We start from the raw sequence: 20,851 nt of genomic DNA on the forward strand, positions 1-20,851 counted from the left end.
GGAAACAGGTTGGCTCTGTCCAAGATAACTACATTTAGTATACATATCAAATATAATACTCACTATTAATTCATTATCTCAGCTGTTTCAACTGGGCTGTTTCCCTCTTTCTAGTCTTTTTGAAAAGTGCAGCTAACTGGGTTTACAGTATATTTACGGCAGAGTCTTTTTCATCAAAGCCAAATACATATATTTTTACAAATGCACCTTTAATTGTATTGTATTTAATCTCCCAACATCTAAATACTGTTTTTGAAACTGGTGAGGAATTCATTTCTGTTTCTGTGGACCTAAATGTACCCTAATCAATTCACGAAAGTGGATTTATATTTTGGTCAGTATATTTAGTCCAACTTGAGTATATAGATTATAACAAAATACTGTAACCAGCATATAAAATATAACATAAAATAATATTTTTAGATGGTAGAATTGTAGATTTAGAGCATGCTTTCTGTGTCTTCCATTGTAGCTCTCCCCCAACACTCAGAAGAATAACCCAATGTAACTGCACAATACTGACATAATAATACACTGTAAAAGGATAAAATACTAATAGACTAATAGAAAGCCTTAGATTTTGTTTTACAGTCTGCACTTGATCATATTAGAGTTCATACTTTACTTAGACAGAAAGAACCTAATAGACTTAGTCAGACAAGCTTTCGCTTTGTGTTTACAGTTGAACATAAAATAACAAACCTGAGTTGGATGATTTTATTGTGCAACCAACCTTTAATAAATCCAGGTATTGCGTTACAGCTGTGTGTGTGTGTGCGTGTGAGATTGTTGGGATGGGGGGCGAGAGGGGCGGTGCTTGAGTGGCTCTGCTTATCTCCGCCTTTGGACAATAAGTGCCCTTAGAAGGAAAGCCTGTCAGACAGCAGACTGGAGAGAAGCGCTTGTGTGTCTGCAGTGGCAGTAAATCTTCACATCATAGCCAGTGATCAACGCCACCTTTCTGCCCAGTGACCAGATGCAGCCCGTTGTAGGGTGACAGGCCTCCTCTATGGACTTACTAACTTTTTGATTCGGGGTAAGGTGTAATTTAACTGTCCTCTCTTTCACTGTAAGCGAGTTTGAGCGCACTGACAGTTAATACATTCCCTTCAGCCTTGGTTTATATAGCCCATGTGTGTTTTTTTGATTGCGTTATGTAGGGGGCAGCTTTATCCAGGCTGTGATGACCGATCAGCGTCTTTTCTATCGTAGGATAAGAGGTGTTCCTATGTTGTAGAGGAGGGCCGCTTAGGAGCTGAGCAGCGCACTCTGAGGCGCATGAGCCGGGCATGGAGATGTTGCGCCGCTCCTCTGTGTTTGCGGCCGAAGTGTTTGACCGCTCTCCCACCGATAAGGAGCTTGTGTCCCAGGGCAAAGCTCTGTGCAGGGACTACATCCACTCCAGGCTGAACCGTGCCGGGATGGGCTGGTCTAAGCCCGAACACGGACTGGCCGCATCAGGTGGGGCGCTGGGAGAAATATCGTCGGTTCTGCTGTGGCTGGGTAAGTTTTCGAGGCGCTGCAAAAGTGAGTTTAATGATTCCAAGATTACAGAATCTAAAGGTTTTTAGTGATGTTCCCACAGACAGTTAGACTGAGTTTATAATTTTGCTATAGTGAGGGCGCAAAGGTGGTTTAAGTTCTTAAAAAAACACTTATAACCTAGGCCCTTAAATTATAGAAGCTTTTGCAGAAGCCTTAAGAAGCAACTTTCAAACTCTCATTTTTTTAATGAATAAAAACATTAATGAATCATCTAAACATGGGAAAATATCCATACTTACATACACTTTTAAAGAATTTCACAGGTCTCTTCAGATTGGCCTTCAGGGCTGTTTGGATTCATGACTTTGTGTTTCTAAATATCCTATGGATATGACATTAGATATAAGAGGAAGTGGGATTACCTTTGATTTTCACTGGAGGATCTTGGAGCCATTCCAGGGAATCCCCACAAAAATAAAGGACATAGTTTCATTTCAGTCCCATTTCCCTGCTGGGATGTTTGTCTTCTATGAAAAACACAGCCAACCCTTCCAGTATGAAAAGTTTGTTAGTGGTTGTTATCCCACCTCCTGTTGAATTATACAATTCACTGGAATCTAAGGTCTAAAAGAAAATTGGCTTGGCAGTGAGAAGTCATTCTAAAATGTGTGTCAAAACAGAGTGCTAGTATTTTAAGATGTTAATAGTGTAATAGTGTTAACATAGGTGACTATAACTCTGTTCTAAAGTGTGTTAACAATGCCATCACTGTATTCTTCAAGTTCGCCTATTCATATCTTCAAATAAAACACATCAGGTGTAGGAGACACAGTTTAAGACTATGTCTCTGAAGCTGAAAAGCAGCCACTGCAACAATAACAAATGGCAATTATGGGATAAATGCTGTACTCTTGTTTGGGTTTAGCCTTCAGGTTAAATGCTGAGCTGTTGTTACAGTAGCAGGAGAGGAGGAGACAAAAAAAAGGCAGGTAACAGGCTCTGTTTTGTCTATTATAGGCCTACAGAAATATTCACCCAGTGTTTGGTAACATTAGCCAGTATTGATCACAAGCAATGAGTCATGAACTGAGAAATGTGTGATTTCTTTACTTTGTTTTGTCTAATGAAGTCAGTTATTCATAGCATTAAGAATGTGGTTTTGTCTCTTTAAGAAGGTACTGTGGTTTCTCCTTAACTGTGGTTATGGGCTAAATGCAAGTCAGTGGCCCTACATACAGGGAGTGAATTTTAAACTGACACTCAGTTTCTTTTCTTTTGTTCTGGCCAGGTGATGAGTTGGAGTATCTTCGACCTAACGTTTACCGTAATGTAGCGCGGCAGCTCAACATCACAGTGGCATCAGAGAGCGTGGTGTCTGATGCCTTCCTGGCTGTGGCTGCAGACGTTTTCTCCACAGGTGGGCCCCCCCCTTCAAAATCTTCTGGTATTGTAAATTTAGTTTGCTCATAGGAAACAGCTATTGTGGTTTGTTATCAAGTTCTGACATACACAAACTAGAATATGAAAATAACGAAAGACGTTCCTTTTGGGGAAGTGTAGTTTGGCAAGTAGGAACTTCAGAGCATGAGGCAAATACAGTAATGATATTCTATTAATGTTTTTTCTTTCACAGAATTGCCTTCTAAGTACCTCCTAATCCCCCAACACGCTGACCACAGGATACTCCAGACAGTCAGAAACATTTTGCTGCTGTCTTTACACTCAGTCCATATTAGGTTAACATTGTGCTAGAGTGAGTGATTATTGCAGAGAGTTTGGACCCCACCCTGTTAGTTCAGTCATGAATCTCAGCTGGCCTATTCCTCAGGGAATTTGACAAAGCAGCAGCAGAAAATCAGGTTAGTGTGGTTTTCAATAGGAGCAGGAGTTACTTAAAAAAAAAAATCACTGATTACTTCAAACATTTTATTAATGTCCATACTGATCTGAACAAAAAGAATTGTAGTTTTAGGTACAAGTTTACAGGTTTTAGTAACTGCCTGGTTTGATTACAGTGTAACACTGGACATACAGTAAAGCTGACAGACTGGAATTGTCACTGTACGAAGAGGAAGTCATGGGCAGAAGTAGATTACAACCACAGACTTGTTTAACATATGAGCTCAGTCACACATGTCATTGTCCTTATGATGCACAGAGAAATTAGAGCTTAAAAATAATCTTCCTTATTTATATCATCAGCAGCATTTTTTTAAAGATGCCTATTTTAATATTCTTTATGGATAAAAGTACTGTGTGTAATGAGAAAGAGAACTTTCACCCAACTCCCAGTTCCCCTCAGCTCTATTTTATGATCTTTTAGCACGTTCTTTTGGTTTTAGAACCAGCAACTTTACTGTTTCAGTTCCTTGATCTCACAAATGTGGAGTACCAACTATAAGTAAAAATATTAAGCCACTGGGAGTACTCCTTTTACTCAAGAGGTATCCTACCATAGGGGACACTGCTGCATGGTGTGACCAAAAGGACAAAGTGGGCCATGTTAGTCTGGGTACAGCATAATACCCTACAGGGGTATTACATTGGTTTTGCACATAAAAGTCAGTTTACTTGTCATGGAACTTGTGAAAACAGTTTGCTGATGATCTGTGACATCATGGGACTTTAAATGACATTTGACAAGTATGCAAAAGTACTCTGATGGCATCAGAAGTGTTTTGTCAGCTTGGAATGTGAGACTAAGGGGAAAGAAGTGCACAAAATTCTTCAGCCATTAAAGAGAAACACTATTTCTGTTCATAGGACTCAATCAAACAGTTACAGAGATGGATGGAGGTGAGTCTCAGTTTGTGTGTGTTGGTCACATAAACAGCACAAAAACAGTCTGAGGCTGTAGATGGTATGGTGGCAGAAAGCTGTATTCAACTGGTGAATGAAGTTGGAAAAATGATCTAGTGAGGCGTATTGCTTCTGTGCAGCTGCAAGTCTTGTGTTTGGGTTTTCTTCTGTGTGGAACAGACAAGCATGCAGGCCTAATTCCTGGCTGCTGAGATATGATATGTCCAGCCATCATTAAATAAAAATACTGAAAACTACTGACAGAGACATCTGGTGTGCTATTTCAGCAATTTTTTAAAAAGCAGTCTCTCTTAAAGCAATGTTTTCTAGATTTTTCGTATTAAAATAACATTAGATATATTTTACAGCTTTGTTACTTGTGTGACCTCGACAGGTGTGACATGGGGAAAAGTTGTTTCTTTGTACGCGGTCGCAGGGGCCTTGGCAGTCGACTGTGTCCGCCATGGTCATCCAGCTATGGTCCATACCATTGTCGACTGCATGGGAGAGTTTGTCCGCAAGGGTCTGACATCCTGGCTAAAACGGAGAGGGGGCTGGGTAAGGGAAACAGTCTATTTTCTAACCCAATTATTTGTTTGTGTAGATGCTTGAGTGCTTGTGACTACTGGTAATGCTACAACTCCAAAGCCTTTACTTTCGCAGAGGTGAACTGGTGGTAATGACATTTGACAACGCTGTGGCAGTGTGTGTGCTCTTGTTTGTGTTGGCATAAGCTTCTGTAGTGGGTGTGGTGAAGTATGTTAAGCTCATTGTAAAATCATTAAACCCTATTACATCTGTTGTAAGACCCAGCATTGATAGTACAACAGTATTACAAGGCTTGAACTGATAAAGTGAGCCAATGCACAGATTTTTTAAAGCTGTCTTAGAACTAATTTTGCTGTGTAGTGAAGTGAGATACCCAGACCCGACCTGTCCAGGGTGTACCCCAGCCTTTTACCTGAAGGAGTAGGCTCCAGCATATCCCTCTGACCCTAATTAGGAATAAGTGGGTATAGATAATGGATGAATACCCAGACCTCCTGAGCTACCCAAATCTCTTGTTTTACAAAAAAGAACTACTACACATAAACTGAAGCCAGTGCATGGGATACAGGAGTCTATAGAGATATGTCCACTCTGGAGCCCTGTTAATGTAAAAACGGCTGTCTGAGAAACTTAGCATAATTAGTAACAGGGCCTGGCTAAGTGGCTCCATCTGTGTTCTGCTCTGCTGGAAAAAGTACAAGTGAACGAATTAACGACCACGTACTCAGAAACGCGGCACCCAAGTGAGCGTTTGTTTTGAAAATAAGTAGAGTGTGACAAAATAAAGAGCAATTCATTGTATAACTGACCTCATACTCACAAATGAATGGCCTATTTTTCACAGCTGCAGTCTGAATTCAAATTGTAAGCTTTCGACCCTGGGAAATGCTGTCAGCATGAAGCCTTAATAAATAATATTTTGTGGTGTGAAGGATCAGATGGATCTGTAGTATCAGGACTGCCTCTACACTGTACTGTTTGTGATAGCTAAATGAGTGTGAACGTTTTCTTGTTTTACAAGTTGGTTTATGGAGGCTGACAGTGTGGGCAATGGCTATGAAATTACATGTGCAGGTAGCACATGTAACTTCTCACTGGAGATTCTCAGGTTACTGACAAATCAAAATGGATTTTTATCACTGTGTAATGGCCATGTTTGCTTCAGCAATTAGTGAGCAACATGGCACATGCATGACTCTGTGTCCTCTGCTGTTACAGGTGGATTTAACCAAATGCGTGGTGAACACTGATCCCAGCTTTCACTCTCATTGGCTGGTGTCTGCTGCCTGTGCCTTTGGACACTATGTGAAGGCCATCATGTTATACCTCCTCAGGGAGAAGTGAAAGACAAAGTGACACACTGTCACAGACTGATCAGCACTGTACACCATCAACACCACTCCAATGGAGGATCCACTGCTTTGGATTATGTTTACACTCTTGCACTGAGCCTTCACCGATGAACACCTATGGACTTTCTTTGCTTCTTCTATGTCCACTGTTTGCTGTTAATGGTTCTATAGTATGGTTCCACAATTTTGATGTGATGTGTAAAATCACCCAGTGTTCCTTTTATCCTTTTAGCTCTACTTTTTTCCTCTAACTGCAGAACTGCCCATCTTGCTGCTTTTTTGGCAGATGTTTGGCTTCACCTAGTGATCAAATATGGCAACTGCAGTATATTGGCCTGTAAGCTATTTAGATTTTTTTGTTTTTTGTTTTTTTGTGAGGAGGGGGCTTAGATTTTTTCACTTCAGATTTATATTTAAGAAAATGTATGACAGAATGATGTTATAATCCCCCCTCTGGGCCTCTTTGAAACTAAATAGAAAGTGTCCAGTGCTCACCCACATTCCATCGTGTATACTGGTAACTCAAAATATGAAATAACACATTTGAAATATGCTTTCTTTTTTAAAAAGACAAATATAAAATTCAACCCCACCACCTACCTAATGAATCATAAGAAATGAGTCTACAACCATACTATACCACGTATACTACTACACTATACAGCCAATGGACTAGTCTCTTTCTGTATTCCTCATTCACTGTGAGCCAGTGTATTGTATTGCTGTACTGTAATTACAGAAATGCAAGTTACAGTATATTTTTCTCTGAGTTAGAGCACTTTGATAACATTTGAGTTTAGAGGTAGAATTTATTCCATGAATAATTTCACGGGTATATGCCATGTAGTACTAGGTGACCTAGAATTTAAGTAAACATTTGTGAGTTGACTGCAACTGTAAATATGAACAATAAATGTTTCTTGCAAGAATTCATGGCGATTTGGCTTTGCAGTGGTGTGGTTCATCAGAAAGTAAGTGGTCCAACAGTCCACTGCAGGGATTTTCCTGATGAATTAAAGGATTAATAGAATTAATATTACCTTCTTCATATGGCACCTTGTTGGTACCATATGGCACATTTATGCACAAATTAAAACCTGGTGTTTTCATACCAAATTGTTATGTGCTCTGGGTGTTTTTGTATATTGTGTATACCTCACAGAGGTGTTGAGCTGTTCTGCACTGATAAATGTACAGTAGTCAACAAAATTGGTAAAGTATTTGGATAGTAAAGGTGAAGATAATACTCAGTAGGCCTACCTTTAAGAAGAGCACTGTGCGGTATTGAATATTTGGATAATATAATAAATGAAGATCGTGATTTGAGAATTGTTATGACTTCTATTTTATGTTTTCCTTGTGTACTTGTTTTGCAAAAAAACCCCAAAAAACGTTTATTGTAAGTGCTTGGCCAGATGAGGGAATAAAGCGCCCCCTCTTCCAGATCTCATTGGATATTGTTTTAAAAGTCCCGCCCCTTTGCGAATTCCTCAGCAGGACTCTCTTCCTATTGGTCCAGCAGATCGGAGTGCAGAGAACAACAAACAACATAGGCTGACCACCGTCGGGATGGATGCAGGTAAACGAGATTTTAGAGTAAAATAACATTTCTTCCTTCCCCTCATCAAGCTAAAGTAGCTATAGAATGATCATAACATCACTGTTCGTACCTGGCAAGACATCTCCTGCTGTGTCCTGACAGGATTGCCAGTCCCAGAAACCAAACTCAGACCGTATCGCTTTTGTAGCTTCGGTGACGTTAGCTTGCTAAAGTGATGACTAAAGCTAACTGCTAACTAACGTTAGCTTGCTGTTGTCGCTAAATGTGACAGCTCGCTGTAGGGCCGTAAGACTTCAGAGACGGCGTGCAGGTGTCGTCTGTCTTACAGTCGTGTGTTACTATTAAAATTCACTCTCAATAATTCGCCTTCTACCCTTGGTTCGCCTGTTTATGCTAACGTTATGTTACGCCCAGCCAATGCACTGTCACCATCACATCTGTCGCACCGGGGATGCTAACAGGTTTTACCTGTCAGTTATGAGGCAAGAATCACGTACTAATAAGTAATAGCACTAATAATATCGTGTTTGATTATCTTTCCACGGAAAATGTGCCCCCTCGTTATTTAACAATAACTGTAATAACACTTCTCTTTGTCAAGCTGAGTAACTGACTGTCGTTAGCTCGTCAACTTTTTTCTGAGTGCAGCTAACAATGTAAGTCGTGGTCATATATGTTGCCATAAACCTCGGAAGATCCGTATATGAGCTTAAAACACACTTTCCTGTGTTAATAAAAGGCGCAGCTGTCTAACCTTAAAACTACTTTTTTTTTCTCAAGAGGAACTGTGCAATCTAATGGTGTCCATTACTGTTATGCCCAAATTTATACCTGGCTTTCAGCCCAGTACTTCCTACCTTAGTAGCATATGCAGACTATTAGTGTGTGTGGTTGGCTTGTACCATCACTCTTTCCTAAAAGCTCATGCTTATTTATTTATTTATTACCAGCAGCTCATTGCTCAAGGAAGTTTTTTTGTTTTTCAGATTCAGACAGCTGTAAGTTTGTTTGAGTTTGGCTGTGTGTTGTCATGTGTGTGTCCTTCGTTATTAAAGGTGTGCTCCACTGATATTACACATAAAGTTCACATTGTTGGGGAAAGTGCTACTCAGCTGGTGAAAACTGCTTTAAAATGTCTGCTGTTTGTCTGGGTGTGATTATTGAAGCCTGGGGAAAATAACCCTATAGATCTCACAGCAATGTCACCTGGATAATCTTGATTTGGGCTTGAAGACTACAAATTTATAACAAGAGTCTGAATTACAACAAAGGGGTTGTGAAGTTGGAAATATGTGAGGATTTATATGACAGGAAAGGCCAGGGTTCAGGAAATGACACTATCTAGCAATATTTTGGGAAATGTAGGATTTGGCCTTTTTTTTTTAAGCTATACCCATCTTTGTCTCTGCTTCAACAAATTTAATCACTGTTTTTATAATCTGTCTCTCACAAGTCTCACTTTCTTTCTTAACTTTGTCAGGCTTATTTTCAAAATTCAAACTTGGTACTTCAATTATCCCACAGGAAAATCACTTCTAGATCTGATTCCTTCCAAAATAAATGAGTTCTAGGTTCATCTATACAGGCATGGGTTTACCAGCTGTACCAGGTGCTTTTTAAAGCTGGCATAATATGCAACATGCACATCTGGCTGTGGCTCACATTCTTCTCAGGCATCTAATGGATACACCATCTTTACTCTCTGTACATAGTGCTTCGCTTTCATCAAGTGCAACAAATGGCTAGTGATCAATAACATGATGATTATGAGCAGTTTGCCCAGCAGCTTACTCATGACTTCTTTTGCAGCTACCTTGACATACGACACACTTCGTTTCGGAGAGTTTGAAGATTTTCCTGAGACCTCAGAGCCTGTGTGGATCTTGGGGAAAGAATACAATGCACTCACAGGTAGGACATTGGAATCAATAGTGTATGCGAGACAGAGAGAAATGAAAATTCTGATACAAAGTACGGTGTCAGCAATTAAACATTTTACTGCTTGGACAGATTGTTATATTGGGTTTCTCTTCTTAATATAGAGAAGGATGAGATTTTATCAGATGTCACTTCACGACTGTGGTTCACATACAGAAAAAACTTCCCACCGATTGGTAAGTGGAGACCGAATATGAATTGATGAGATTTGAGTCACTTGGGTTTTCACTTGTAGTTACAATGCCATCTCAAAGATATTTCCTGATCATGTTACAGGTGGTACAGGACCAACATCTGATACAGGATGGGGGTGTATGCTACGATGTGGCCAGATGATCCTGGGAGAGGCCTTGATGTGTAGACATTTAGGCAGAGGTAAGATCACTTTAAAAATACATAGAAAACACAAATATCTAGATGTCTATTTTGACACTAACAGATCTTCTCTTGTGAGTAGAATACAACAAAACAGAGTTTGTTTTATGCAGGCTATATAACTGTTTTTTTGTTCTCAGACTGGAGATGGGTCAGAGGCCAGAAACAAAGAGAAGAGTACGTCAGTATTCTCAACGCTTTCATTGACAAAAAAGACAGCTATTATTCCATACATCAAATTGGTAAGTAGTGACCCTCAAACCCTTACAGTTATATCATGGACTAATTAGGTCACTCCTGAAACTGTATGAATAAAATCATTTTTATTTTTTTATATTAATTGTTCCTAAATGCTGCAGCCCAGATGGGAGTTGGAGAGGGAAAGCCTATTGGCCAGTGGTATGGACCAAACACAGTTGCCCAGGTTCTAAAGTAAGAAAGTTGAAGTTCTGTTTGGTTCCAGATTTCATATTTTCAGACTTCATATAGTGATTAGTATTATTATTAATTAACTGTAGTGATGATTTTTTGAGGTAATTTAAAAACCTGTATTTGCCATAAGTAGTGAATGTTTACATTTGTACAGATGGAATCTGTGAATATTAGCATTTTCCCTTATAACCTAGTCTACATTAAAGGTACCCTGGAGAGATTTCCTGCAAACAAAAACACTTTCATGTACATCCTTGTGCTTGATCATGATACAAACAACACCAGAAGTACAGAATTTCTGTCAACCAGTTGACCGATCACCTCAGTGCTGGTTTATGTAATTTTATATCTTTGGTTCTATTTTGATTTTTGCACAAATATTGCAGCAGTTGTTATAAATAGGAATGCTGAATGTGTTGATTTTGCACTATAAACAAGAATCTGCCGGGTAAAAGCTTTGCACAATAGAGTCTGCCAAATTAGTAAAAGTTTTCTACAACAGTCATTTAGTCAGTGTGATCAAGACAATATGAGGCCTTCAGTTCAGTTCATAAAATACTGTCCTGTCTTTTTCTTGTAATTGTCTCTAAACAGTTAAAGCAAAGATAACATTCTATATTCAGAGGAAGAAGGAAATGTCTGGTTCAATGTGCTGTCTTTATTGCAGGAAGCTGGCAGTGTTTGATACATGGAGCCGATTGGTTGTACATGTGGCGATGGACAACACTGTGGTTATTGAGGAAATCAGTGAGTGCGGCTGTGTTGCAACTTTGTATTTGAGTGTTTTTCTCCTGTTGTCATTCAAAAGCATAACAAGTTCAAATGTCACTCCAGCACACTGGGTTAAAGTATGGACCATACAAAAATTGCAACTTTTTCTAAGTGCAAAACTTCCATCAGATAGATTGTTGGGTCTGTCTGACTAAAACAGCAAGTAGCTGAGTGCATGTCTGTCAAAACATGCCTCTCAGTCAGTTCTGTCTACTCCCCACTGAATGTTTATCTGGTATAGTGTAGTTTTTCTTAACATAAAAAGCAAATTGAACCTAATACATGTTTCACTATTATAGAGACTACAGTACTTTTGTAATTTTGTTTTGTTTTTTTTTTACTGCAGAGCGTCTCTGTATGCCATGGCTAGATGCTGCAGGAGCCTGTGCAGAACCAGAGGGTGTCGGGGAGCTCAATGGCTGCCTGGAAGGAGCATGTGCCCTGGCTGAGGAGGAGATGGCTCTCTGGAAACCTCTGGTACTTCTCATCCCCCTAAGGTTGGGCCTGAGCGATATAAATGAGGCCTACATTGAAACGCTCAAGGTCAGTGTGTATATTCTTGTACTTAGTTTAATAGTTTTTAGGGATGATGGCAAATGTCACACTAATAAACTACTCAACTTTGACATTCACAAAAATTGAAAGTAAATCAACTAGGGCTGTGCAAGAAAATGATATTTGGATATATAACAGTATTTTTTAAAACAATACAATATTGATATTCTAGCCCCTAATATCAATATCCGGCCAATGCAGTAGATGGGGCCAGTCCTTCTCGTAAAATGTGTCTTTGTCTTTTCACACCACAAGCAGCGTGAGTGAATGAGTGAAATGTTGAAGATTTTAGCAGCATGTCCGTCTTTAAAAGCAGATCTTTGATTGTATTTTGAGGAAGCAGGAGGAAGGTGCCAATTATATCTAGCCTTCTTGGACATTTTTGGAAAAAACTGAAGGTAAAAGAAAAACTAGCACATTAAACAGTGTATGAAACAAAGCTCATGGCCTAAAGTTGAAACTAGTACAGACATAACTTCTGCTTGCACCGCAAATCAGTAGGAAAATATTTACCCAAATGCAAGTTGTCCCCAAAGTTTCACACACTTGCTTTAAGTCTTACCAGTCTTACCAGACCATTTGCCTCCCTTTGCAAATTATTGTGTGGCTGCAGAAGGATGGACTGACAACTATTTCTTATACAGAAAACTTTAAAACTTTAAGCACCTTTAAAGGGGGAAGCTAAATCCTTAGGCAAAGTACAGTATGTTATCTTGATATTTACATAAACAACCATGTGGATACTGAATGGACAGCTTTATCTTCTTCCCACTATATGACAATTTCACTTCTTTTCTATTATAGGTTAAAAAAATCTAAATATATGCTGGATATATTGTGATAATGCCGACCTGATAGTGTATATGTAGGGATGGGAATTGATAAGATTTTATTGATACTATTATCGATTCTGCTTATCACTTGAATTCTTTATCAATTCTTGATCAGTTTTCTGTGTTTGAAGAAAAAATACACCAGACCTACACGTTTTTAGCATCAATGCAGCTGTTATATTATCTTGGAACACAATATTCTACAGAATTCCACCAATAGAGAAATACATCAAGTAAATACCGTTAAAATGCAACCTGTCATTTGTTATATTAATCCAACTGACCTTACAGTTCTTTTAAAGTGTGTTTTACCATGGATTTTATGATGCAATTCTGCATAGGGCAGAAAGCTGTTGTGTTTTCACTCATTTGAAAGTCCTACTTAACACCCATCCCTTCATCCATGGGTTACATGCCATAAGGCACGAACAAGGCATGTTCTGTGTGATTTTTACGCCATAGTTTTTACGCCATGTCCCAGGTGTTCCTGTGGCCTCCTCTGTCTGCTTTTTGTAAACAAAGCACTTCCAGTGCGTGAGTGAGCGCATGCCCAGTATAGACACACGTGAGTCTGGCACAAGACACTACGTGCTGTACATGCAACGATTTGGTAAAGACAGCATTAGCGCTAACAATCTGTGAGCTTCTAAAATGGATGAAATATTTGTATAGTATTCAATTTTTCTTACTCAAATAAAAATCTGCTGAGATGTGTTGAGTCAAAAATTCTGTAAAAACCCACTACACTACCTGGTCAGGACCAAACAAAATTCATCATTACGAAGTCAACATTTAGCAACTAAATAGCCAAATGTTTTCTTCAGGGGTCCCCACCAAAGTTCAGTAATATTGGACTTGCTGTGCATTTATCAGTTGGCCAGAAATGTGACTCCAGGTAAATGCTAATATTGCAATGTGTCTGCTGGATGTTCAGTTCAGAAACCGCTAATAAGTTCACCCTTATTGACATGATATGTGGTAACTATGGTAATCACAGTGTGTTCACGAAGTCTTACTGCAAGTTAAAGAAAATCAAACATACACTGAAAATCTGTTGCTTGGCAGTAATGTCAGGTATATTTAGTTTGTAGTACGTTGGATAAAATTTATACTTAAAGAACACTGAGACAAATGCCGCTGCAGCCGGGGTGAGATAAACCCTCTTGTCTCTCTTCACAGCAATGCTTCATGCTGCCTCAATCCCTGGGCGTTATTGGGGGCAAACCCAACAGTGCCCATTACTTCATTGGTTATGTTGGTATGTCTAGTCTCTGTGTTTGTGAAATAAACACCCAACTGTCATTCCAAGCAAATTCATGTTTACCATATTATTTTTATTTTTACCAGTCCTGTTTCTGAAGATGTTTTTCTCTTCTTTTTTTTCTCTCAGGAGAGGAACTCATCTATTTAGATCCACACACCACACAGCCTGCAGTGGAGCCGTGTGAAGACGGCCAAGTTAATGATGAAACATACCATTGTCTGCACCCACCCTGTCGCATGCACATCTGTGAACTGGACCCATCCATTGCAGTGGTAGGAATGGCAGAGAGGGATTATAGCACTCAGCTTTGCTTCTTATACAAAGGCCTGCTGCGACACCTGTATGTGAGCAGGCTGAAAACCTTTACGCCAGCTCAGATGGTCCATAGCTGATTTTTTTTTTTCTGGTGTCTGCCAGGGATTCTTCTGCAGAACAGAGGATGAGTTTGATGACTGGTGTATGCGTATAAGAAGGGTAGGTCTCTCAGCAGTACTGTTTTGTTGCTTCCCTGTTTATTCGAGTTAAATAAAGCATCACCTTAGAGAAATTGCTGGATAATGAAGTGATGGCATTTCTCTTCTAGCTATCCTGCAACAGAGGGGGCCTGCCCATGTTTGAACTCGTCGACAGTCAGCCCTCTCACTTTGTCAGCGTGGATGCCCTTAACCTTACTCCTGGTAAACAGACTGCATGTTTTGTTTTCAAAATCCCATTCAAAAAGTTTGTTTAATACATTTTTTATTTTCTATTTTTTGTTTTATCTTTCATGTGTTGACAATCCTGTCACAGATTTCTCAGACTCTGATCGGTTGGAGCGCTTCTTTGATTCAGAAGACGAAGAGTTTGAGATTCTATCCCTGTGAGGAACTTACGAACAATGATTTACTGTTCTCAACAGTAGGCAATTCGCTGTCTCTTCTCTGTATCAGAAGGGAACCCTGAGGGGATCAACATTATTTGGAGACCTCTTGAGCCAGTCCAGCTCCAATGGTGTAGTCAGTGTGTGTCACACAGCGTTCTTCTCAACAGCCTCTGATTGCTCTGTATCCAACATTGAGACTGCCTGGTGGAAATCGTAGCAGGAGCTCAGGATAAATTCTGTATGCACATCTTCACATACGTTTCCATTTGAGTCTTAACACTTTAAATGTTTATTCTGAAGTGATATGGTGCCTTTCCCTGATTCCATGAGTAAAATTGCCATAACAATTTTATGTTGTATAGAAACAATGGTTCATGATGCCCATGGCTTAAGCAGTTTGTCACTAACTGAAGTCTGTAACAGCCTGCAATGAAACCAAATTCAGTCAAATCTACAGACAAGTTGTATTAATTGTTCATGCAAAGTATCCTTGCCAAGTTTAAACATATAAACTAGTTAATTTGAAGATTATTTATTTAATCAACAATATATAGGTGAAAAAAAGACATGTAAGAGGACTAAAACTAAATAAAATCAGATGTTTCAAGAGGTGACAATTTATTAACAGCTTTCACCCACATTTCTTTTAAGTTTCCTTCCATAGCTCTCCAATTGGAAGATTCTGAGCTTTGTTGACGGTATTAAGGCTGTGGGTTGTGATGTCCCTGTGCACATCCTCAACGTTCTGTGAAGCATCAATTACCTAGAACAGACCATTTAGATCATGACACTTTGCATATAATTGATTTATGGGAATAAATCTACATTCCAGACCCGGCTCATACCTGCCAGTTGACTGAAGGATCCTTAATCAGCTGCTCAAATTTCTGCTGAACTGCCTTTTGGAAAGCACTGGTCTCATACCTTTCTTCACCAAACTGACCTCTAAGGGCAGCCTCCGTGGGGCTGAGCTGCAGAAACAAAACAAGGTCTGGCTTTGGCAGTCCCACATCAGGTTTCATGCACCAGTCCAGAGAGAAACCCTGGTGAAAACAGGACATGTCAAGTTATCTGCTGCTCCTCTGTCCCATGGATGGAGCATTTCAAAGGCTAAGAAAAAAAAAAACTTACTGGCTTGGCGCTGGTGAAAGCAGCTCCAGAGAAGGCGTATCTGTCCACAACCAGTGTGGTACCTTGCTCCAGCTTCTTCTTCATCAAAGGTCTGTGAGTCAAGACTACTTTCATTATAAAATACAGGCACAGGCTGTTACTGACAGATGTTTACAATAAGTTTATTACTCAAAGTTGTGTCCATTTGACTAAATTCCTTGAACAAATGAGCACTAGTTTTGACAAGTGTTACTCAAACAGTTTTGCTGCTTTAGTCAACAGTGTGTGGCTGGGTGGGGCTTGTGTTTCTCTACAGAAAAGGAGGTCTGAGGCACAGATGTGGAATGTATCAGGCGTTGGCTATAACTTGTTTGTTACTACGATAAATCAGTTCATTTTGGTCTTTTCCTGCTTATGGCAATAAGAAAATATATAATACGTAGAAACCAAAGTACTTCTAAGGTCTCCATGAAATTAAAAAGGAAGGCCAGACTTTTTTAACCCATGCTTTAATAACAGTGACGCTAAGTCTTACACCATTTCCCATCGGTTTGCAGAGAACAACAGATGCACGGTGTGGTCCTCCAAATCACTTTTCTTCTCCAGGTAAGCGCTGATCAGCTGTCCAATTGTTGTGGTCCTATCTGCACCAACACAGCAGAGCCGGTTATATTAACGTTAACGCTGCAGCCGGACTAGTGTCAGAGTTTGGGGTCTCACCGGGGAATGTCATCAGCTCCGCGGCTCGGCCGCTCTGCTGCAGCGCCTGGACCAGTTTCTTGCACTGCGTCGTTTTCCCGGCCCTGTCCACTCCCTCCAGCACAATGAGCGCCCCTCTTCTACACGCCATTATTGGCGACCAGTAGGTAACTTCTTTTACCCGCCTTTTACTTAACTCAGACAGCAATAGTTCCTGTTTGGCTCTTCTTTTTCTGATTTATTGTCGTAGATAAACAATTTATGGTGCATTAGCGCCACCATCTGAAGTGGAGTATAGCCCAGACCTTAACACGACTTTCATTTCTATTTCATTTCTATTATTTTCATTAAAATTAACTTTTCCTTGTCCAGCTTTTCTTTCAGTGTTCATCTCTCTAAAAAGACAATCCATAAATACATGCTCTGCTTTTGTTTACAACATAAACCTCACACCTGCTAATCATACATTTTCTGTCCAGCTGTTTTATCCCAGGATGCAGTCATTGGGAATGAAGGACATCAGAATGATTATGAAAATCAAATGTAATGAACACTATAAAGATAAAATGAAACTAATTTTATTCATGGGATTGGTAAGATTTCAAGGACAAGCCTAAAAAAAAAACACAATTACATTTCATTTCATGTTTGAAAATATTTGGAATTTGCCAAATTTTAACTTATGTGGATGAATAAAGAAAATGTTTTTTAAAAAGTAGATAAACTAAATTAAAGGAGTACACATAAATAAATGCACAGTGCTGAATTTACGCTTCTTTTTTAAATGGTCAGTTAGCTATACCTTATTATCTTATTCTTAATATGACTGACAAAAAAGGAAGGAATCTTACTGATTTAAAATTGTAAGGAGCTGGGAAAGGGGGCTCTTTGATGAACATGTGAAATATGCTGTTAGGAGTGAAATACTATCATGTCAGTTTATATTTGACTGATTATTAAGAGCCAAACTAGTTCGTAAAGGTTTTGGTCACAGACTGGCACCTGCTGTTGACAAAAGAAACAGCAGCATTATAAAGATTCAGGTACTGACTCAGCCGGACAAACCCATTAGTGAAAATAATCATTTATTTGTTACACATGGTCTCTCCCTTAGGTCAGCAACATTGATTCAGCTTTGTCTTTACAGCATGCAGCAGCAACGTCACACTTTGCTCTTGTGACAATGCTTCAGAGCATCTTTCAGTGCTCCCAGCACCATGTCAACGTTGGCCTTGCTGCTGTTACATCCCATCAGTCCCACACGCAGTACCTGGACAGACCACAAACATCTGGGATTTAGTCTATGCACACCTTAAACAACTTCTTGATGGGCATATGCTACTGGTAAATAACTAATATAAACAGATATTCTCTTACCAATCCAACCGATGGTCCAAGCCCCCCAGAAATCTCTATATTATGTGTTTTCATGATGTAGGATGTGATCTCTTTCCAGTCATATCCATGAGGAGCAACAATAGTGGTAACAGTAGGCAGTCTTGCTTTCTGTTAAAGACAGTTTAAATCAGAATTAGTATGTTTGCCTTATTTATGTTTTATTTTTAAATGTTCTACAGGTTATTATAAAAATGACATGATTGTAGTAAAACCTGAAACTCACTTTTTCCTTAACAAAAAGCTTGAGTCCCATACTCTCCAGGCCAGTATGGAAATACTCTGCCACTTTTTGATGTCTTTCCCATGAATTCTCCAGACCCTGCATTGAACAAGAGCAAGCACAATGCCAGCCTATATTCTGTCACCATACTATTGGCTTAATGGCTATCTATACAGAACGAATATCCCACCTCTTCAACAAGGACAGCCAGACTCTCCCTCAGAGAGAAAAAGGCAGTGACTGGACCTGTGTGGTGGTATCTACAGAGAGCAAGTGGGTGATACAGCAAATGTGCAGGTGTGGCTAAAAATGAGACAGCAGTTTGAAATGTGAAACAGTGCCTTACACTCTGGATGGCTTGCCATCACAACCCCAGTAGTTCGCAAGCCAATTCAAATCCAAGAAGAATGACACAGGCTTTGACTTTCGGCTGAATATTTTCTGGCTGTGGACATAGTTTTTCTTTACACACATGTACGTTATGAAAAGCTAAATATACATACCTATAGGGCCTATATATACATTTTTTTCTCACCATGCTCGCTCACTGAAGGATATGGGCGCTGTACCTGGAGGAGCATTCAGAACCTTTTGAGAGCCTGTGTACAGGATGTCAATCCCTGTCAATGCAGATATTCACAAAAGACATCTATGTTTGGTGTAATCAAAACAGATCACGTAACACAGCACAGGCACAATGAATGTTTCTATCGGCTGGACCAGGTAGACTGGAAACACTTGTCAGGATTTAACACAAACCTTGCTGGTCCATGTGTAGAGGTGCTCCTCCTATTGAAGCCACAGCGTCGACAAGAAACAGGCAGTTATACCTAAAGGCACAAATCATAACACAGCTATCGCCTGCTTGTCCTTTATTACAGATGTGATCGTGCCAGATGTCTTGAGTTTTACCTCTGACACAGCTGTCCGATGCCATCTAAAGGATGCAGAACTCCTGTTGAAGACTCCCCATGCGCAAGGAAGAACAGGACGGGCCTGTATTTTGATAAGGCCTAGATGAGATAACAGTATTATAAATCCAACTGTAACTTACACAGAAATTAGTAATTGATAACTGAAGTGTTAGGATACAGTACCTGCTCTATTTCTGCATTAGTGAAGAAGCCACCGGGAGGTGCCACAATGGTGTTTACTCTGGCACCTGTTGCAAAGATGTGAAATTATTGTGTGTGTGGATCAGCTGAAAATTGTTATTTCATCTATTTTATTACTGTCAACAAGTCCTATCTAATAAGTATGGTCTGTGTGTGAACTTTTACACCCTCAGAATGAGTAAATGGTCGTAGAGCTACAGATGGGAAGTCAGAAATTATTGAGGAGCTCATTAACCAAAAGGCTTTCATACAGTTTGTTGACAATACCACCCCACTTTACCTATCCTCTCAGCCATTTCTGCTGCTCGCTCTCCCCAGATGCCATTTACAGCAGTCAGCACGCTGTCCCCAGACTCCACTGTGTTGAAGATGGCACACTCCATAGCAGTGTGGCCAGTGCCGCTCACAGCTAACGTCATGTTGTTCTGAGTCTGGAACATATACTGGACTCCACTCTTAATGTCATTCATTATCTAAAACGTAAAATGAATACTTTTTTTTTTTTTTTACTGTGCTACGCTGTGTTATTCAGTAAGCAAAGGGCTGCAAACTTCTAAATCTATGCAACCAAGCTTGGAATCACACCACTGATTTGTTGGTTGTGAGGAACAGTGCATTTAAATATGTAAACCTGAGCTTCAGTTCGATCACTCTTGCATAAACCCAAACATGCTACAGGGACACAGGTTCAAGGATGGTGAATAAAGTTGAAGAAAGTCTTTTTTTTTTTTTCAAAAATGACATGCGGCAGTTGCAGTTTAGTCAGTTCCAGTGGTGAGCTCTGCCTCCTTTACCTCTGTAAAAATCCTCTGTTTTAAGTGAAAGTCCTACTTTCAAAATGTATTTGTAAAAGTGCTAACTTTATTTATTGCACAGTATATCTTGTTGTGTAGCTTCCTCTGTAAAATGTTTTGGTCATAAAATCTTAATCTGTAAAATAACTGTCAGCAAAAAAAAAAAAATCTGTCAAATTTCCTCATCCTGGAAATACGTAATTTGTGTTTTACCTCAAATATCTCTGGATGCATGTGTCCAATGACAGGATTGGCCCCGGCCTCCAAGATGCGAGAAGGAACGTTGGAAGGTCCTGGTCCAAACATGTGACGATGTGGAACCAGCAGAGGTTTCTGCAGGCATTTTGGTGGCAGTACAGAGAGAGATGGCATGTTTCCAGCAGAGTGGCAATTGCAGTAAAACCACAACAAGAATGAGGTGAAGTAAAGCTTCAGCTGAACTCTCCACTCTGTCTGACCAGTGAGGTCCTTAGATCAGGAGTGCGTCACATTTTTTTTTATCTCTTTCTGGTCGTCTGGTCTTTCAACACTCCTTTGCTTTTTGAGTTCAAATGAGCTTGAGTAGCTTGATGCATTCCGATTTTTTAAAGATAAGGAAGTGACATAACATGCCCTTAAATGTTAATCATTGACTGCTGTCTCTCCAGAGTCTCAGCCTTAACTGTGGCACTGCCCCAATGATCTACGGCTGAATTTTAACAGGTGTTTACTGCAACATACAAGTGTAAATGAACTTTAC

At 39.7% G+C, this 20,851-nt stretch overlaps 4 protein-coding genes and 1 long non-coding RNA gene across 8 annotated transcripts; 3 read left to right on the top strand and 2 right to left on the bottom strand.

Annotated features, from left to right (window-relative positions):
• The first annotated feature begins 878 nt into the window (after positions 1–878).
• Positions 879–7,301, top strand: boka (BCL2 family apoptosis regulator BOK a). 2 transcript variants are annotated; one of them, XM_026305203.1, is made up of 5 exons: positions 879–1,036; positions 1,161–1,503; positions 2,774–2,902; positions 4,679–4,842; positions 6,052–7,301. In XM_026305203.1, exons 2-5 carry the CDS (start codon positions 1,290–1,292, stop codon positions 6,175–6,177), a joined length of 633 nt encoding a protein of 210 aa, XP_026160988.1. In that variant the 5' UTR covers positions 879–1,036; positions 1,161–1,289; the 3' UTR covers positions 6,178–7,301. The 2 variants fall into 2 exon arrangements, with proteins under 2 accessions (XP_026160988.1, XP_026160987.1); XM_026305202.1 differs by having other exon boundaries at positions 1,213–1,503.
• Positions 7,302–7,704: 403 nt separating this feature from the next.
• On the top strand, positions 7,705–15,383 carry atg4b (autophagy related 4B, cysteine peptidase). Its single transcript, XM_026304940.1, has 13 exons — positions 7,705–7,764; positions 9,556–9,657; positions 9,789–9,860; positions 9,961–10,059; positions 10,200–10,301; positions 10,419–10,491; positions 11,159–11,238; positions 11,609–11,805; positions 13,830–13,908; positions 14,041–14,186; positions 14,332–14,388; positions 14,498–14,591; positions 14,704–15,383. The coding sequence occupies exons 1-13, from the start codon at positions 7,755–7,757 to the stop codon at positions 14,775–14,777; spliced, it is 1,185 nt and encodes a 394-aa protein (XP_026160725.1). The 5' UTR covers positions 7,705–7,754; the 3' UTR covers positions 14,778–15,383.
• Positions 14,847–16,813, bottom strand: dtymk (deoxythymidylate kinase (thymidylate kinase)). 2 transcript variants are annotated; one of them, XM_026304943.2, is made up of 6 exons: positions 16,607–16,813; positions 16,422–16,530; positions 15,908–15,998; positions 15,622–15,819; positions 15,423–15,539; positions 14,847–14,980 (listed from the first exon to the last, which is right to left on the bottom strand). In XM_026304943.2, the coding sequence occupies exons 1-5, from the start codon at positions 16,734–16,736 to the stop codon at positions 15,423–15,425; spliced, it is 645 nt and encodes a 214-aa protein (XP_026160728.1). In that variant the 5' UTR covers positions 16,737–16,813; the 3' UTR covers positions 14,847–14,980. The 2 variants fall into 2 exon arrangements, with proteins under 2 accessions (XP_026160728.1, XP_026160730.1); XM_026304945.2 differs by lacking the exon at positions 14,847–14,980 and adding an exon at positions 15,081–15,203.
• Positions 16,617–19,599, top strand: LOC113129138 (uncharacterized). Its single transcript, XR_003295580.2, has 3 exons — positions 16,617–16,752; positions 17,733–17,929; positions 19,085–19,599. It is a non-coding gene; the product is annotated as an uncharacterized LOC113129138 (long non-coding RNA).
• agxta (alanine--glyoxylate and serine--pyruvate aminotransferase a) lies at positions 17,654–20,766 on the bottom strand. Of its 2 annotated transcripts, none has more exons than XM_026304942.1 (11): positions 20,326–20,766; positions 19,599–19,761; positions 19,301–19,365; positions 19,116–19,216; positions 18,963–19,033; positions 18,739–18,823; positions 18,550–18,648; positions 18,394–18,463; positions 18,207–18,302; positions 17,963–18,091; positions 17,654–17,855 (listed from the first exon to the last, which is right to left on the bottom strand). In XM_026304942.1, exons 1-11 carry the CDS (start codon positions 20,482–20,484, stop codon positions 17,748–17,750), a joined length of 1,146 nt encoding a protein of 381 aa, XP_026160727.1. In that variant the 5' UTR covers positions 20,485–20,766; the 3' UTR covers positions 17,654–17,747. The 2 variants fall into 2 exon arrangements, with proteins under 2 accessions (XP_026160727.1, XP_026160726.1); XM_026304941.1 differs by having other exon boundaries at positions 19,599–19,791; positions 20,326–20,759.
• Positions 20,767–20,851: the final 85 nt, after the last annotated feature.

This window comes from Mastacembelus armatus, chromosome 4, assembly GCF_900324485.2.
Source record: "Mastacembelus armatus chromosome 4, fMasArm1.2, whole genome shotgun sequence".
NCBI classification, from domain to species: domain Eukaryota; kingdom Metazoa; phylum Chordata; class Actinopteri; order Synbranchiformes; family Mastacembelidae; genus Mastacembelus; species Mastacembelus armatus.

Excerpts from the sequence above, each read along its gene's own strand:
- boka (XM_026305203.1), top strand. The coding sequence starts at position 1,290 with ATGGAGATGTTGCGCCGCTCCTCTGTGTTTGCGGCCGAAGTGTTTGAC. Across the intron at positions 2,903-4,678 it reads TGCAGACGTTTTCTCCACAG|GTGTGACATGGGGAAAAGTT; the intron begins GTGGGCCCCCCC and ends TGACCTCGACAG. Across the intron at positions 4,843-6,051 it reads TAAAACGGAGAGGGGGCTGG|GTGGATTTAACCAAATGCGT; the intron begins GTAAGGGAAACA and ends CTGCTGTTACAG.
- atg4b (XM_026304940.1), top strand. Across the intron at positions 9,658-9,788 it reads AGAATACAATGCACTCACAG|AGAAGGATGAGATTTTATCA; the intron begins GTAGGACATTGG and ends TTCTTAATATAG. Across the intron at positions 14,592-14,703 it reads TGCCCTTAACCTTACTCCTG|ATTTCTCAGACTCTGATCGG; the intron begins GTAAACAGACTG and ends ATCCTGTCACAG.
- dtymk (XM_026304943.2), bottom strand. The coding sequence starts at position 16,736 with ATGGCGTGTAGAAGAGGGGCGCTCATTGTGCTGGAGGGAGTGGACAGG. Across the intron at positions 16,531-16,606 it reads GGAGCTGATGACATTCCCCG|ATAGGACCACAACAATTGGA; the intron begins GTGAGACCCCAA and ends GTGTTGGTGCAG. Across the intron at positions 15,999-16,421 it reads GCAAACCGATGGGAAATGGT|ACCTTTGATGAAGAAGAAGC; the intron begins GTAAGACTTAGC and ends CTTGACTCACAG.
- agxta (XM_026304941.1), bottom strand. The coding sequence starts at position 20,484 with ATGCCATCTCTCTCTGTACTGCCACCAAAATGCCTGCAGAAACCTCTG. Across the intron at positions 18,464-18,549 it reads GATGGCAAGCCATCCAGAGT|ATACCACCACACAGGTCCAG; the intron begins GTAAGGCACTGT and ends TGCTCTCTGTAG. Across the intron at positions 17,856-17,962 it reads TTGGACCATCGGTTGGATTG|GTACTGCGTGTGGGACTGAT; the intron begins GTAAGAGAATAT and ends TGGTCTGTCCAG.